The following is a 16,945-nucleotide window of genomic DNA, read 5'->3' as shown; positions in this document are numbered from 1 at the left end:
ACAGATCTCATCAGCATTACAAAAATATGATTGTGCTCCAAGACATGTTTACTACTTTTCTGTAACACAAATTAACCATGACAGAAATGGACTCGTTTTCAGCATAAAACAATAATTTGAGCAATTCTACGGAGGATGAATATCACTTCTATTTAGGCCGGGCTCACACAAACCTATCTGTATTGGGTATTATACACACAATGTACGTGCGCAGAATACGCAGTAAATGGCGTCCATGAAAGTACGTTGATTTTCATGAATCCACTTACAATTGCATCTACTTATTGCATATGCTACGAGCGTAAAAAAGAACGCATCATATTCTATTGTGCCGCGTATTATGCACGTAAGAGCCCTATTGTTCTCTGTGGGTGCGTTCGAAATGCAGTGCATACGCATTCACATTGTGTATGTGCAGCGTTTTTACGCATATTGCTAGGAGACGTCAGAAGGAAATTGAAAATAAAGAAGAAACCAAGAAGCCTGAGCAGGACAGCGTGCGTAAAATACGCAGCGATGCACAGTTCTCGGTGCTGGTAAATTGCTGCAATGTTTTTTTTTACACAGCGTATTACCATAAGCCATGTAAGCCCGGTCTTACAGGGAGCCTGTCCCCAGGTTCATGCTTCCAGAACCACGGTCAGCATGAACCCAGGATAGAACTGCCCATTTATGTTTTAGTCTGGAACTCTTCTGCATTTCAGAAAAAAAATACTTAAATGGATGACCCTGAACTCGCTCTCGGAGCGCTCAAGTCACAGAGGCAGGCTGGGGTCTCCGTGCTGGTAGCACCAAGAGCGACAGTCCTCTCCCTGGAAGAGAGCTGTCAGCCTGGATCACACCGGCGGGGAGAGCCTGGCGCTGGCCCACCTCTTTAACTCGGAGCTCTGTAAACTTGTTTAAAACGCAGCAGCCTTTCAGAATAACACCTACATGGTCCAAATGAACATATCTATCATGGAGTCATGCTGCCCGAACCACCTGGTGACAGGTTCACTTTAAGTTACTTTAGCTAAGACGATCAAAAACTATATCTTCTTTCTCCATCATCCACTTGTATTTGCTTCCCTTTCCATGTCCGTTGTAGAACTGCCATCGTTAGGAGGTTTGTATATCTGTATAGCAGCTTAGACTCATTATATTTCCTTAATACTGTGTAGCAGCAAAATGTAAAACTACAAAATGTTTTAGGCTTTTCCTATATTTTCCCCCCTCATATAAATGTAGGTAGTCAAGTTTTGATCCCATTGTTTTTTGAGGAACGCCTGGTTCAAAGACGTCTGGACAGTTAAATTGGCAGCATAGAAAAAGAGCGGGTTACTGGCATGAGTGAGGGCATGGCTCAAACTGGATGGTTCAATATACTTGTGGTTGGAGAAGTAGTGGGCATCAGATGAACAGTATATCCTATATATATTCTTTGTAACTTGGCATACTGGTTCTGGATGATTATGGAAACTAATGGCCTAATAAAAAACAAAGTGTCAAAGTGAGGGATGTTGGAGTCTAAGTCCCCTTCAGAGCTCCGGCACACGGAGCGGGACTGGGCCATGTTGGTGGCTGCACGGAATTGGTCCTAAGCTTTTTAACCACATGTGTAGGTAGTAGAAGCCTAATTCACTCTCTCTGTAGTATTTAGCAAAAAGAAAATGGTCTGGGACCACATTAGCGAGTAGAACAAAATGTGATTGTTTTGGCTCCAAATAGTACCCATGATGCTAGTGTGGATAGCTGAAACGTGGCCATACGCATATCAGCTGAAACTGCCAACCATCTATTGTGTATTGGGGCTCTCCTGATTTTTGAGAAAGAAGGACTGGAGACATTGAAGTTCAACATGCACTTTTTTTTCCCCCAAAGGAGATAAGTTACTATCAGGGGTATCTGACAGTGGCTTAATCCCCACTCCCAATTGAGAACACGTGCACGTTCAGTCTTGCCCAGTGTGCATGTGTATGAGGGAGTCAAAAGCAATAGCCATTAAAAAGTCGTGTGTGTGCTACCACGGTTTCCTGAAAATAAGATCTACCCCATGTCTTATTTTTCAGGATTTCCGGGGAGGCTTGAAATATAAGCCCTATCCCAAAAATAATTACCTAGTGGGTTCGGTCCAGGTCCCTCCTGCTGCTTTCCAGAGCAGTTCCCGCAGTCCTCATGCGCCCATACAAGACCACTCCCTGGTTACAGGATTCATAAATCCGCCTCCACGAACCGATGGCTGTGATTGGTTCTTCGAGCTCTGCTCAGCCAAGCAATGCAGCGTTTGATGAACCAATCACAGCCATCGCATTGGTTCATTGAGCACTGCATTGATTGGGTGAGCAATCTTAGCCATCGCTTCGTGGAGGCGGGATTTATGAATCCTATAACCAGGGAGTGCTCTTGTATTATTATCATTTGTATTATTTCTGAAGAATAAATGCATGTGTCCACTTTCTCATGAACTTTCTTGTTGCCATAGATTTTATGCAGCAGACTGGGGGCCAAGCACATCTCTTCTTCTGGCTTACAGTAGAGGGCTACCGGGTGACTGCACAGCAACAGCTGGAGGTGCTGCGGAGCCGGCAGCGGGATGGAAAACACCAAACCAATCAAACTAAGGGGCTGTTAAGAGCAGCTGCCGTTGGTGTGTTTGACCAGTACTTATCAGAAAAGGTATGAAAATCAGGTTTTTATAGTAAAATGAGACCTTAACGAGTACTTATATTTATATGGAAACTTGGAGACTTTTCGAAGAGATCCTTGCTCTGTCAGGCCTATTCGTCTGACCTGTGTTTTCAAATGTTTAGTTGTCATTTTACAGCTTTCATCAGAAAGCTGCAGCCAGTTAAACGATGACTGAAACACGATCCTCTTTGTTCACCAACTTCACATCTCGGAGGAGAGTTGGAAAAATTTTGGTAGGAGTCAAAAGAATACGGAAATCGGGTGGTCAATTTCTCTTGTATAAAGTGCTGGTGACATAAGTGGCGCTAGCTGTTCCCACTCCTGGCCTTTGCAGAGGATCGCTGTCAGTTCCTGGTGTTGATGTATGTAGTTTTGTGGCAGTTTTCACTTATCCTGATATCAGGTTATTGATTTCTTTACAGGCATCACCAAGAGTTCTCATCGATGATTATTTACTAGCGAAGCTTGAAGAAGGGGTGCACAACGAAGACCCAACGCCGGAGATCTTTGATGAGGTCCAAAAAAAGGCAAGTATGTTAAGTATTATAAATAAATGGAATCGTTGCTTATAGGGTATCTATCAACATGTCATAGAGCAGTAGGAGCTGAGCAGATAGACATACTGAATCTTTCCCTGTAAATCTATATAACTTGTATTATAGTCATTTATATCTCTGCTCATTCTCGGCTTAAGGGTCCAGTGGGCGGAGCTATCAGTGATTGACAGCCATCTGTATGCAGCGTCGTATACAGCTGTGTCTGTTGTACCAAGCTGTGAAGTGGTGTACAGTATATCTTTTGAGCATCTGTTGTTCATCCATTGACATACAATTTTTCTCACCGGTTTGACAACCAGGTTTATGACATGATGTTGCGGGATGAACGTTTTTATCCCTCCTTCCGCCACAACGCTCTCTATATACGGATGCTTGCGGAGCTGGATATGCTGAAAGAACCAAGTTTTAAAGGCTCTGATGATGGAGATGGAGGTAATGAGCGGCTTGCCCAGTGATGGTGGCTATACTGTTTATAGGTAGTCATTTGTTACATACTGTTTGTCGGATAACAAAACTCTGCCTTCAGATTTATTCCTACATTATTTATTTCGGCATTCATTATTCATGGCTCTGTTAATGTTGCTCTATTGATCAGCAATCTTCATTTTCCAGTAAGAATTTATATTGTCACAGAGCATTAATGCAAGCTGAAAGGGGTTGTCTGAGATAGTCATTATAAAAACGGATCCCCTGTTTGCATAACATAATAAAGAGCTCATACTCTCCACTCCCCGCTGGTCCCCCACCGACGGCTCCAGATCTCCCTGCTGACATGTTGTTTACAGGCTGCAGTCAGCCTGTGACGTTCTGTAAACAGGCTGCTGCAGCCAACGACAGAGGTCAGTGATCATCATTGCTCTGTCAGTTTACATGACGTCACATCCTGCGACTGCAAGCTGTAAAAGTTATGTTAGCAGGGAGGCCCAGAGCCGCTGGCGGTGGACAAGCTGGGAGCAGTAAGTATGAGCAGTTTGTTGTGTTATGCAGACAGGAGATCCATTTTTTTAATAAAGAACCAGTGTCTAGAACGAGAAAGCTTTGGGGGGCACGGAACAATCTGTATAGGGACCCATTATAAGATATTTATTAAATAGAGCTAGAAACCCCACTTAGGTGACCATGCACATGAGATTTAACGGTGACTTGGCATTACTCTCATCTGAAGTGATTAGCAGTCCAGAAATGTATGTTTTTCCTCAGTACCCCATTTAGGGTGTGTGCACACGTTAAAGAAATGCCATGGATTTTTTTGCAGCAGAATTGTCTGTCTAAAATCTGCAGCGCTTAATAGCGCAGGCATTGTCAATGGGAATTCTGTAAATCTGATTCTCCCGCTGCAAAAAAGAAAATCCACCATAGGCTGGCACGCAGTGCAATTTTTAATCTACAGCATGTCAATTTATGCTGATTTTCACCTTTTCAAACAAGGATGTGCAATCAGTCAAAATCAGCATGCAAGAAGTGGATTTTGGCATGGACCAAAATTCTGCAACATGTGAGCATCCCCCAAGGCTACAGCTTTATGGTGACATCAGATGTACGAAAAGTCACTTTACTAAAAAAAATTTGTGACTTGCTGTCGCGTGACTGTTTGTTTTACAGCCGCATTTTGGCTGTATGACCTGTAGCCAAAAATCCAACCGTTTTTAGCTATATGGTCACATTGCAACCTCACATCTAGTGATTGTCCGTAGGGTCACATTGTGACCTAACACGATTGAAGCATGACGGTCGTGATAAATTCATATCTGTTGGATTTTTGATCAAAAGCCACGTTCAACTTTGCTGTCAGACTGCAATCAAATTGGCATGTGACTGCGGGTTGACACTGACTTAAAGGGGTTGCCCCGCGCCGAAACGGGGTTTTTTTTTTTTCAACCCCCCCCCCCCCCGTTCGGCGCGAGACAACCCCGATGCAGGGACGTAAAAAAAAAACCGCTCAGCGCTTACCTTAATCCCCGCGCTCTGGTGACTTCTATACTTACCGGTGAAGATGGCCGCCGGGATCCTCTTCCTCCGTGGACCGCAGCTCTTCTGTGCGGTCCATTGCCGATTCCAGCCTCCTGATTGGCTGGAATCGGCACGTGATGGGGCGGAGCTACACGGAGCCCCATTGAAGAAAGCAGAAGACCCGGACTGCGCAAGCGCGTCTAGTTTGGCCATTCGACCATTTTAGACGGCGAAAATTAGGCGGGCTCCATGGAGACGAGGACGCCAGCAGCGGAGCAGGTTAGTGAAAAACTTTTTATAACTTCTGTATGGCTCATAATTAATGCACAATGTACATTACAAAGTGCATTATTATGGCCATACAGAAGTGTATAGACCCACTTGCTGCTGCGGGAAAAAAACCGTTTCGGCGCGGGACAACCCCTTTAAGGCCAGCTTCACACGAGGGTATGCTTATTCACGTAATGGACGCTGCTTTATTACGCGTGCATTGGCATATTTTTGCCGTGTTCAAGGCTTTTGTGCATTTGCGCGCACAAAAAAATATGCACTAATTCTCTCAACCATTAAAATGTCCAATTAGTCTAATTAGTTCAAGATGTGTTCTTTACCTGCACAATTACACAGTGTATCACTCATCTACTAGTGTATTGCGCATGCATACGCGCATCCTAATTGACTTCTATGCGGAGTTTTAATTCACAGGAAAATAAGAGCACGTGGCGTGTTTTTTGGCGTGCAACCGAAATGCACAGGAATAATACATGCATGTGAACGAACCCGTTGAAATCAATGGGTTCTATTCACTACATATTGTGTGCGCAAATGCGCCTGTGTATTTCTTGGTACTGCGGTTGTGTTGGGTTGCAATGCGATCCCATTGATATTTATTAAATGCCTTGTTGCAGTTCAGCATTGAGATCTTCATATTTCTCGGCCTAATTCGCTGTGTAGCCCTAGCCTAATATTCCAGATTGCAGGTCAGCTGTTGATTTATTGCATGGCGGAACCAACTAATGGGCTGTAATATAGAAAAATAATAAAAATGTGTTTGTTTTATCCATCAATTTCCTTACAGCTGTGGTGAGCTGTATTCGATACGCAATACCGGACCTTCACCACCCATTAATATATATCCAGATAGCGGACAGTGTTAGGATAAGTTCCTGCCCAGTTCTCATTGTGCCTCTTCCTGGATAAATATCGTACAGATCTTCCCCCTCCGGTTTGTTAGGTTTTTCTATGCATCAGTGAGTGCAGGGATTCCTTGTAACTGTGCAAGAAGTTTGACATTTCTTTATAGCTTGAACCTGAGACCTGCCTTGTGTTGTACTGCCCTCTGGTGGCCAATCTCTGCCTGTAGGAAATTCCCCGGTATGAAAAGTCAAAAGCCACAACAACCCTTAATACAGTTTAAGTCGAGTTTATAGGGTCGTTGGGTATACAGCGCAGAACACTGTAATTACATGGATAGTAAAGAGTTGTGGAACACAAAAGTAGTTGAACGTTGCTACAAATATTCGTCATTACAACAATGGAAGTAGTAAAGCTAAATAGTCAAGAATCATTACAGGAACTCTAACAAAAGTGCATGGCTAATTAGTGTATCAACGCTCTGTATTATATGGAGTTTCGCAGTATTTCCATCCATTCACAGCAAGCAGAGATCTTGAAAATGTTAATTTCTAACTATTTATATTAGAAAGTTGCTTTTCATTTTGCACTACTTTAGCTTTATTTATGTAGAAGCAGGAAACCCCTTTATTTGTTATGGTCTACATTTTATAAACCCTTTCACACCTCATCATGGATCTATATGATATGGAGTGAGGCTTGTTCCTGCCTTCTCCGGTACGTGCAGATATAAAGTGCCGTGTAATCGCTTGCAGGAGGACAGATGTATTACATAACCGTACTCATGCGAGGGGGTAGTATGGACAAAAGTCCACGTTTTCCACCACTATGGCCATTCTACATGCAGAACCTAAACCCAAAGTTGCTCCCCAACTTTGAATGAATGCTATTCCCCTGATCTCCATGAATATGCTTTAGTTCAGGCCTGGCCATCCAAATCCTAAAATTTTTCCCAAAAAATATTAACATGCTTCTTTCAATATAAAGAACAAATACGATGAGTAAAGTTGTATTTTGTGGTGTAAAGAAAAAAAATTAATTCAATTTTTAAACTGAGGAGTACAAGGGGGACACAGAGTGGTTACATTAGACCACTTAATGCCGAGGCTTCCATACAAAGTATGGTTACATTGCATCACCCATTGAGATGTGCTCTACAGATCTCTGTTCCTGGGAATGACCTGTTCTTCACTTGTTGCAGGTGCGTCTACATTATGATGTTTGTGTTGGAGAGCTGTGGGGATCAGAGGTTGGGATGTTGGGTGTGCGCTGTAAAAACTTCTAGGTTTCACATGATGGGATTTTTAATCTTGGCTGCAGTCACTGAGAAATCCTCTGTATTCTAACACTTTTGCTTTTGTGTTTTTTTTCTTTCTCCTAGAGTCTTTTAACGGATCACCAACAGGCAGCATCAATTTGGTATGTAATTCTTCTAACAATGTACGTCCTGCTGCATTTCAAGTATCTAATTTTCTCATAAATAAATTAGAATCTGTTATTATTACGGCACCAACGTGTTTTTTTCTAGTCAAGTTCCAACCCGCTCACATCAGACTATGGAGCAACCAATGGAGTAATTGTGTAGGTAAAGAACAGGCCAAGTGATAAAATGCAAGAGACATGTAGCTAGTGTGTGACGGTAAGGCTGGGTTCACACGGGGCGGATTTGCCGCGACAATTCCATCCGGAATTTTGCCGCCGCAAATCCGCCTGCGGCTGCTAATCCCGGAATTAGCCAGCCATGTGGACGAGATGTCTCAGAATTCGCCGGCCACAGCATGTTCATTTTTTTACTTCTTCCGTTGTGGCCGCGCTCTCCTCTATAGGAGCGCGGGCGCAGCGGAAGAGCAAGCGGCCAGGCCACTTTAAAACCCACGGCTAGGTGCCGCGGGTTTTGAAGCAGCGCTTCTCCCAGCGGAAGTTTCGCGTTTTTTCGCTGCTGCCAAACTACGAGATTTCTGCCGGGAATCCGGCATGTGAGAACCCAGGCTAAGGAGGCACTGTGCTGGCCCTGGCCTAGTCTGTACACCGTTAGTGAGATCCTGCTCTGTCCAGCCTCTCTTTAACTCTATTGTTAAACAGTTTATATAGGATAAAACCTAATAGAAAAAGTTAAACTGAAAAAAAAAAAATGAAATCTGCTGTATAAAACTAAAAGCGACATCAGTGCTATGAATTGGGCCTCAGTTTAAGGCCAGAGTGCAGGGGTGATAGACAAGCCTTCATTCTGCGGATTGGGTCAGGCTTGCAGGCTCGGAGGATTTACTGCAGTCCAACACTGTTCAGTCCCACCTATGATATACAGTATATGGTTTATAATGATACTTGACTTATACTTTTCTATCTCAGTTTTCTTGAATGATAGTTACTTGGAGCCTTAAAATCATAACTTGCTGACCAGTGGGGATTTCACTGTTGAGACCCCCACTTATTTCGAGAGCAGGGATCATGTAGCCCCCTCTGCCTGTCTATGTGGGGTTGCTTCACCTCTCACACTGACGTCAGAATGTATGGAGCACCAGCCAAGCTTGCACAGCCACCACTCCGTTCATCTCAGTGGAACTGACTGAAATATCCAAGAGCTTGCGGCTTGGCAGTCCTATATAAAGTCAATGAAATCCCGGCGTGAATGAGCGACCAGCGTTGCATTCAGTCTCTTCCTCGCTGTGGAGGGTGCTGTAAACCCACAGGACCCCAGTCCTAAATCTGCAAATCATCCCCTTTCCTGTGGACATTTGGGCAGATACTTGTGTAAAAAGAAAGAAGATGAAAGAAACCCTTGCCTGTCAAATGTCCGGCTGCTTTAGTCCCCGGAGATCCTGTAGCGGTCATGTGCCGCTCATTGTTACCATATCCATTTCAGCCGATTTGTGACCTCCGCATGCGTCATGCGCCGCTCATGCACCCGAGACCAATGTGGCCAGTGATTGGCTGCAGCAGTCACTTGACAGATGAACAGCACATGACCACTTCAGAAGCTTCTAGGACGGCGCCGGAGCAGTGGGACAATTTTAAAATTCGTTTAATGTTTTTGTTTTTTTTTATATTCTATTAATTTACACACTTAAGCCGGGCTCACACAACCGTGCCGTAATATGCTGTGGAAAATCAGTGTTTTACTGGCATAGAGAACAGCGTATCTCTGCGTATTGTCATGTTTTTGCACGCGTATGCCTGCGCATGAACACTGTATTTTACACATGCTGTCATGCCACGGCTTCTCAGTTTCTTCCCTTTTTTCCCCTTTAGCTTCTCATGTTTCCTAGCAACATGCGCCAAAAAACGCCGTACTCACACAATGTAATTACCTGTGTACACTGCATTCCAAACGCACCCATAGAAAACAATAGGGCTGTAAATGCGTAATACGCAGTAAAATAGAACACGCTGCGTTCTTTTTTTACGTGTGTAATATATGCAATAAATATACCCCAGTGAATAGAACAATGAAAATCGATCTACATTCATTGACGCCATTCACCGCGTATTATGCGCACGTACATTGCGCGTGTAATACGCAATTCAAATAATTTCGTGTGAGCCTGCTCTTATCTGTCCTCTGCCCTTTTTTTAAATCAGAAAACTTATTTTTAATATTAACCCTTTCCAATCCACTGTCTGACGTCTGAAGACATTATGATTTAACGCTGTACAGCTCCGATGCTGGAAGACGTCCGTCGGGGTTCTCCTACTGTATATTGCCAGCCTCTCTGCTGTCGGCGCCTATCCAACGTGTCACCTCATGCAGTACTGGCTTTAGCCAGCAGATAGTGCTGTTGTATAACGGCAGAAAAAGAGTAAGCCCCCTAGGAAAACTAGGATACAAATTGGATTGGAAAGGGTTAAGTGCTAAAAGAGGATCTGATCCTATTAGGATGGAAAGCGGGACTTTTCCCTAGAAGAAAAAAAATATAGGAAAAGTTTTTCCTGCTTCTCCCGTCTGCATCTTGTAGACTTTACACCTGGAGCCGTCTTGCAGCGCTAAGAAAAAAAGGCTGTTCTATGCACTTGATTGGCAATAGTGGAAGGAGAAGAATGCTGTTTTATACTGAACTGCTGGTTAATGAGATGAATTAGTTCAAAGTCCTCCCACTTTTCCATCGTTACCGACACCCAGATGTTTACCCCCGATCGCCAGTCCCATAATCATATTATTTGGCGCAGGTCGGTAAACGTCAGTCAGATAAGACTCCTTGGGCTATTTTAATAAAAGCTGCAAATCCAGCACTAGCGAGCGCGCGAGCCGCGGTAGAGAAAGCTCTATTTTTAGTCGACCGATCTGTTGACCATAAATGATATCCGTCACTCATGATGATGTTCGCTGACCTTTCGGGCGAAGGAAGGAGTCCGCTCGCCCCAGTGAATGGCATGCTTGCGTTATTAATGTTGAAAGGAACGTTTCACTGAGCGAGAAGGAAACATCGGTGTTGGTATGGGGTCCAGGAAACAATAGTGTGTATATGAAGGAATCTTTTACTTTCCTCTGTGTGTAATGTTTAGTGCTATTCTGGGACTGCCGTGCTTTTGCAGGTGTTTGAACACTAGCAGATTAGTTGTTTCTGGCCTGGCTCCATGTCTGGAGTAAATGCCTACTCAAATAATACAGCTCCCCTGTGTCACTCAGTTACAATAAACAGAACAGGCAATGAATTGGGGGGAAAGGTCGTTCTGAAGGTCATCAACATGCACAATTTTCAACAGGTTTAGAGAGAAAGTGGCATAAAGTGTAACTAAATCCCTGTTCGTCTTAGTTTTATGTAGGAAATGTATCTCTTTGTCAACTTTTGTTTTACTTTTTTTTTTTTTATAAATTTCCACCTGGCAATTAAAAGGGTTTTACAGGACTAACTTATCTTCAGCATAGATGATCAATAGTTGATCAGGGGTCTGCCACTAGGGATCCTCACCGATCAAATGATTGAAATGCAAGTGGTTCTCGGGTAAGCGCCTCTTGTCACTTCAGACCATACCAGGCGCAGTGCCATGCATTGTATAGCAGCTGTGCTTGGTATGACAGCTCAGTCCCATTCAATTGGAATTGAATGAGGGCGTGTTACCAATGAATGTGACATCACCTGCCTGAAAAGAGGCTATGTCATGGCCTCTTCAATCACCTGGGATCCCAAGTATCTGACCTTGTCAGTCAACTATTGATGACCTGTTCTGAGTGTAGGGGCTCAATACTTTTGTATCAGTAAACCCCTATAACCATTTCCAATCCAGTGTCAGCTCTCATCCGACATTAAGATTTCCCTGTGTAACTTTGATGTTGGACGAGGGCCAACACATGTTTCTAACATTATGCAGGACAGCTCTCCGATGTCAGAGGCTGTTCTGCATATGTATGTTACAGTATGCACGACAGCGCTCCAACACGCAACATAGATATGCAGAACAGCCTCCGACATCGATGAGGGCAAAACCCCCAAACAGCTATCTGCGTATGGTTTTCTGCCTTGGATTTCAATTCCCAATCATTGTTTTAAAGACTTGTTTAAACGGTCTGCCATTGATTTGAAGGAATGCTGACATCCAATAGGTGGCGCTGCAGACATATTGTTCCATCTTCCTTATTTGCATACTGTTAGAAACGTGCAGGCCCTTGTCTGACATCAGAGCTATGCACAGAAATATTAATGTCGGACGAGGACCGACACTGGATTGGAAATTGTTTATTTTCAAAAAATTGCTAATAAAATCATCATGACAGATCATTTTTATGTGTTTCTGTTGAGTAATTCCATGGAATCCACAACATGCTTTTACCACCCAAAATAAATAAGAGCTGGGGAGGGTGCGGGTGACAGGGAAATTGGATTGGAAAGGGTTAAAACTGTTCATAAGTTTTATAATAAAAAGAAAATCTAACTTTTTTTCTTTTAAAATGTTTGTTCCTTAGTCTCTGGATGACCTGTCAAACGTCACCACCGAAGAGCTGGTACAAATCCATGCTTTTATTTCTGACACTGGTGAGAGATTGTACTGCCCTCTATTGTTTGTCCCTCACGTGTTTCTCTAGTTAATTTGCTGCCTATGATTTGTCATGTGCGCACATCTCACATCTGTCATTTGTCACTGTTGTCATACCCCAACACTGGAGCTATAGAAATGTTGTCTTCCCCCAACAGCTATCTCTTTCTTTCCTACTTGTATGACACACAACACCATACATTATCGCAGATTGGAACCAGTGAGAAACTCAAAACTTACACTTTAGATAGGTGGAAGGACCGGGCTGCCGCTCCATAACCACTCGCCACTCTTAGGCCGGTTTCACATCTGCGTTGGACTTCAGGTTGGAGGTTCCACCGCAGATCTGGCAAAAGATATTGGAAGAAAATGCCTGGCAGCTGAGCAGAAACTGAACGGACACCATTATAGTCAGAGGTCTGTTCAGCACGGTTCGGTCCTACAATAGAGCCCATCGTCCACAGGGATTCCCCTTTCCTGCCCCCCTAGAGAGTAGCAAAGCGGAACCCCCAACACAAACAGGAAAGAGAAGAGGTCTTCAGCAACAGCAGAACTTTTAATGGAAAGCTTTAAAAAAAAGGTACTGCACTTGAGTAATAGTATTGGGAAGTTCTTATTTTTCAGCGAAGTGCACCTTAATATGATTCACAAATATCAGCGATATACGGTATAAGCATTTCAGTAGATAGGAGTTACAGCACAGATCATAGTAGCGGAAACGGATATTTTCCTGACTTTAAGTTTCATTGAAGAACCCAAAAGCCACCAAGTCCCTGCGGTCTAGAATTACAGATGACGGTGAACCGTAGATTCAACAGCAGATGCAGATAAGACGTGTGTAAGGATGCCCATATTTTAGATATCTGTCAACTAAATGCTGGTTTATCCGACACCTATCCTTCCCAATTCCCATGTGCCGATGCATTCCTGTCCTTAGCCGAGATGGACGTGGAAAGGGAAGAAAGCTGCACTTCTTACACAGCTTATCTCCTGAGAACAGAAGGATCGGGCAGCTGAAATCCAACCGCCGAATTGTAATCTTCTCCTACATCTGCTGTTGGAGAAGTCAGAAGGCCGCTATTCACATAAGATAAATCAGCCAGTCCCAGCAATATCAGTGGGTTCAGTCAATCCACACCTAAGTTGGCCACAATTTACACCAGACCATATAACTCCAGTGCTATTAAGGAAATGATGGGGGATGTCGGTTTTTGGATAAAACTCTGTTAGAACTTCATCCCACTTGAGGCTCTAGCTGCACAGGGGTATTTGACGATTACCTTGTGTGAATGCAGCATTTCATTGCTGCTTTATACATTTATGTTTTGACTTTTTAAGGCCATCTTCACACATTGCGTATATTGGAAAACCCACAGCAAATCCAGAGTGAACCAAACCCATTTTGCTGAAGATTTTCCCCTGGATTTGCTGCAGGCTTTAACCCTTGTTCTTCAAGGATTGAAATCGGTAGCAAATATCCGCAGCATAAATGGGCATGCTGTGGGTTCTGTGCAGAAACTTTTTGCTCCATGTGAAGATTTTAAAATCTCATCCACATGGCTTGTACTGTAAATGCTACAGAATAACCCACTGCGGAAATTCTGCAGCCTTTACGCCACTTATGAAGGCGCCTTAAGACGTAACTATGGGCAACTGATAAAAACGCCAGATACTATAAACACACGCCTTCACACAAGGGCTTGACAAGTATCCCCCTGAATGGGCATCCAGGTTCTGCGGGACACGATCACACGTGCATGTAGTCCCGGGACATTATGATTACTTGACAGTGCTAAATGTTTTCCTGAACTATAAATCTTTTAATAGGCGGTCAAATACCGTATGAAAGATGATCCCAACAGCTTGATAGGAAGTATGTGTTCACTGTCTGAGCCGATGAAAAGCCAACACATTCTTGAAACTCTTTAAGCTTTTCTTACTTTATCTAATACTTTGAAAATAATTCCCATTGCCATTCTGGTCCGAACGTTGTTAATCTGTTAGTCATGTGGAATTAATCCATTATGGTTATCAGATCTAAGTAGAGATGTAGCTCAACTTTTCCTGTGATAAATCTGCTAATTGTACTCCCACGGAGCCAGTTTTAAGACATAAATGGAGTTGTCAAGACCATATTGACTACAGATTCACATGTATAGACCCAAAACACAGAACCAATCCCAGTGTACACTATCCTATCAGAAGTAGTTGGAGATCTGAGCAAGAATTAAAAGTAGTATTGATTTCCCCATGTTAATACTTAGTGGGGTTCCTTTAGCCCTAATGACATTGGATATTCTCCATGGCATACTTTTTTACTAACATCTGATACACTTCAGCTGATATTTCCCTTTATTCACCCTGCAAACATCTGTTAAGTTTTCTCAAAGAAGATGCATCGCCTGTATACAATGGCACAAGGAGTGTCGTCACTGGACAGTTGAGCAGTTGAAGAATGTTCTATGGAGCAACGAATCGCACTACTCCATCTTGAAATCAGATAGATGTACCTGAAGAATGCCTTTTTGCCTGATTGTCTTATGCCAACAGTAAAGTATAGTGGAGGTTCCTTTATGGTCTGGGGATGTTTTATATGGCATGGTCTTGGTCCGTAGGTTGTAGTGGCAAGAACAGTGAACACAGAGGTGTACCTTGTCATTATAGAACTGGTGAAATTATGGCAATTCTCTGGGGAAATAGTCAGCCATACTTCAAACAAGACAACGTGCCTTGTCACAAATCCAACGCTGTTTACGTTGGCTTGAGGATATAGATGTTCCACGATGGAACTGGACTTCAGAGTCCCATACCTGAACATCTTGGGACAAACTGAAATGTTTGGTCAGGAAGTGCATACAGTGTCCATCTTCTTTGAGGCAACTTGTCCGACATTTACAGGATGAATAGAGGGAAATACCTTGTACTAACATCTGATACACTTCAGCTGGTATGTCAAGGAGAGTGTCCAATGTGGTTGGAGGCAAAGAGGGTCCCACTAGGTATTGATATATGTAAATAAATACTACTTTTAGCTCTTGCTGAGGTGTCCAATTACTTTTGGTAGGATAGTGTACACCGCATATGGAAAAGGATGACAGCTTGAATATCCGATCACAATCCACTTGCATTTATGGTGCTTTTTGGCCTGAGAGGTTTAGTCTAAACCCCGAACATTACTTTTCTTTGTTACCCTATATATACTTATTGGTAGGTCCATCAGCTTCATTAACAGAGTTTGCGTTGGGCACCATGACTTGATTCATAACAAAACCCATTAATGGAGCCCATTAATTTATACACATTAATGGACCCCATTAATTTATACACATGACGCGCTCTGCGCCATCCTGTTGATCGGAGATATAATTCTACCTACGAGTTTTCTCGCTCTTGGGGTGTCGCACAACATGTTCGCTCTTTGTGTAAAGCACCGCCGCACGTCATGTATTCTGAAACGTAGCAGCGTAGGATTGTCTGTTCTCATTTCACTGCCATTTCATGCTCTTTCTTCTATCCCTTTTTGTATGTACATTTGTCTCTGTGCATTGTAAACTACCAGTTCATGTTGACTGTGACCCATATGCTGTGGCAGGAGTTTGTAATGAACATGGGAAAACCTATGCACTGTACGCCATCACTGTCCAGCGGCGAACCTTGGATGGCATTGAAGAAATATGGAAAACCTATCGCCGGTACAGTGACTTCCATGACTTCCACATGCGGATCACTGAACAGGTATGGAGCGGGGCTTTTATTGCATATACTGGGCAGCAAACACATTGTGACTCTATTCAATATGGGCAGAACAGGACACTTTTTTTTTTCTGCTACATACATTTATGGGATGTCTATTAGATATATAAAAAAGTTGAATAGGGGTGTCCAGTCCTCTCTATTGGCAGAGAAATCGAAATGTATGCAGGATCACTCTTCATTAGAGTGAATGGGAAGCATGGAAACGGCTTGCTCCTGGTCTTGCATTCACTATAAATGTAAGTGACTGCACATGCCGACCCCCTCCCACAATGAGTAGGGAACTCCACCCAAATCAGACATTTACTACATATTCAATCAAAATGACATCCTCAAGATTTCAAGAAAAGTTTTCCGACAGTTTTTTCTCCTGTGCTGTACCAATGTAATGTATGCGATTGGCTTTCAGTGTTTATATACAGATGTGTCCACCCTCACCTTTCTGCAAATTTGTCTAAGGACTCCCAATTTCTGATGATAGAAATTCAATAGAGTATCGCAACATGCTAGCGAAACCCTCGAAAGGCTGCAATTCACATCACAACCACTGGAAACCTAATAGTGTAGACATTTACTGACAGAGTATCACAAAATCATGTTTCAAAGCTGGTCACCTTGGAAGTGTCAAGCCAAGCGATAAAAAAGAAAGGATATATCTGTATATACATGTAGCCAAAGAAGCTTTCAGTCTAAGGCTGGGTTCACATGGGGCGGAAATGCTGCAACATTTTTCTGCAGACCCTCCGCATGGAAGTTCCGCATGCATTTTTAAAACTGAGACTAAGCCCCAAGGTGGACGAGACTAGCAAAAATCTCGTTCACACGCTGCCGACAACCTGCTGTGGGCAAGCTGCGTGGAAACTTGCATGCAGCGCAAAATTTAAATCCGCGACATGTCAATTTAGGCGCATTTT

At 43.2% G+C, this 16,945-nt stretch overlaps 1 protein-coding gene across 2 annotated transcripts in view; it reads left to right on the top strand.

The window, feature by feature from the left end:
- Positions 1-16,945, top strand: part of SNX13 (sorting nexin 13) — a 117,177-nt gene that overhangs the window by 79,982 nt on the left and 20,250 nt on the right. Inside the window, exons 13-18 of one of the 2 annotated variants that reach the window (XM_066585354.1) lie at positions 2,462-2,655; positions 3,090-3,194; positions 3,524-3,656; positions 7,690-7,727; positions 12,208-12,277; positions 15,871-16,013. In XM_066585354.1, the coding sequence (XP_066441451.1) occupies positions 2,462-2,655; positions 3,090-3,194; positions 3,524-3,656; positions 7,690-7,727; positions 12,208-12,277; positions 15,871-16,013 (683 nt within the window). Of the gene's footprint in view, positions 1-2,461; positions 2,656-3,089; positions 3,195-3,523; positions 3,657-7,689; positions 7,728-12,207; positions 12,278-15,837; positions 16,014-16,945 lie in introns of both variants that reach the window. The other variant, XM_066585353.1, reaches the window with a different exon arrangement.

Source organism: Eleutherodactylus coqui, chromosome 12 (assembly GCF_035609145.1).
Source record: "Eleutherodactylus coqui strain aEleCoq1 chromosome 12, aEleCoq1.hap1, whole genome shotgun sequence".
Lineage (NCBI taxonomy): Eukaryota > Metazoa > Chordata > Amphibia > Anura > Eleutherodactylidae > Eleutherodactylus > Eleutherodactylus coqui.
This window is presented reverse-complemented; position numbering and strand designations above follow the sequence as displayed.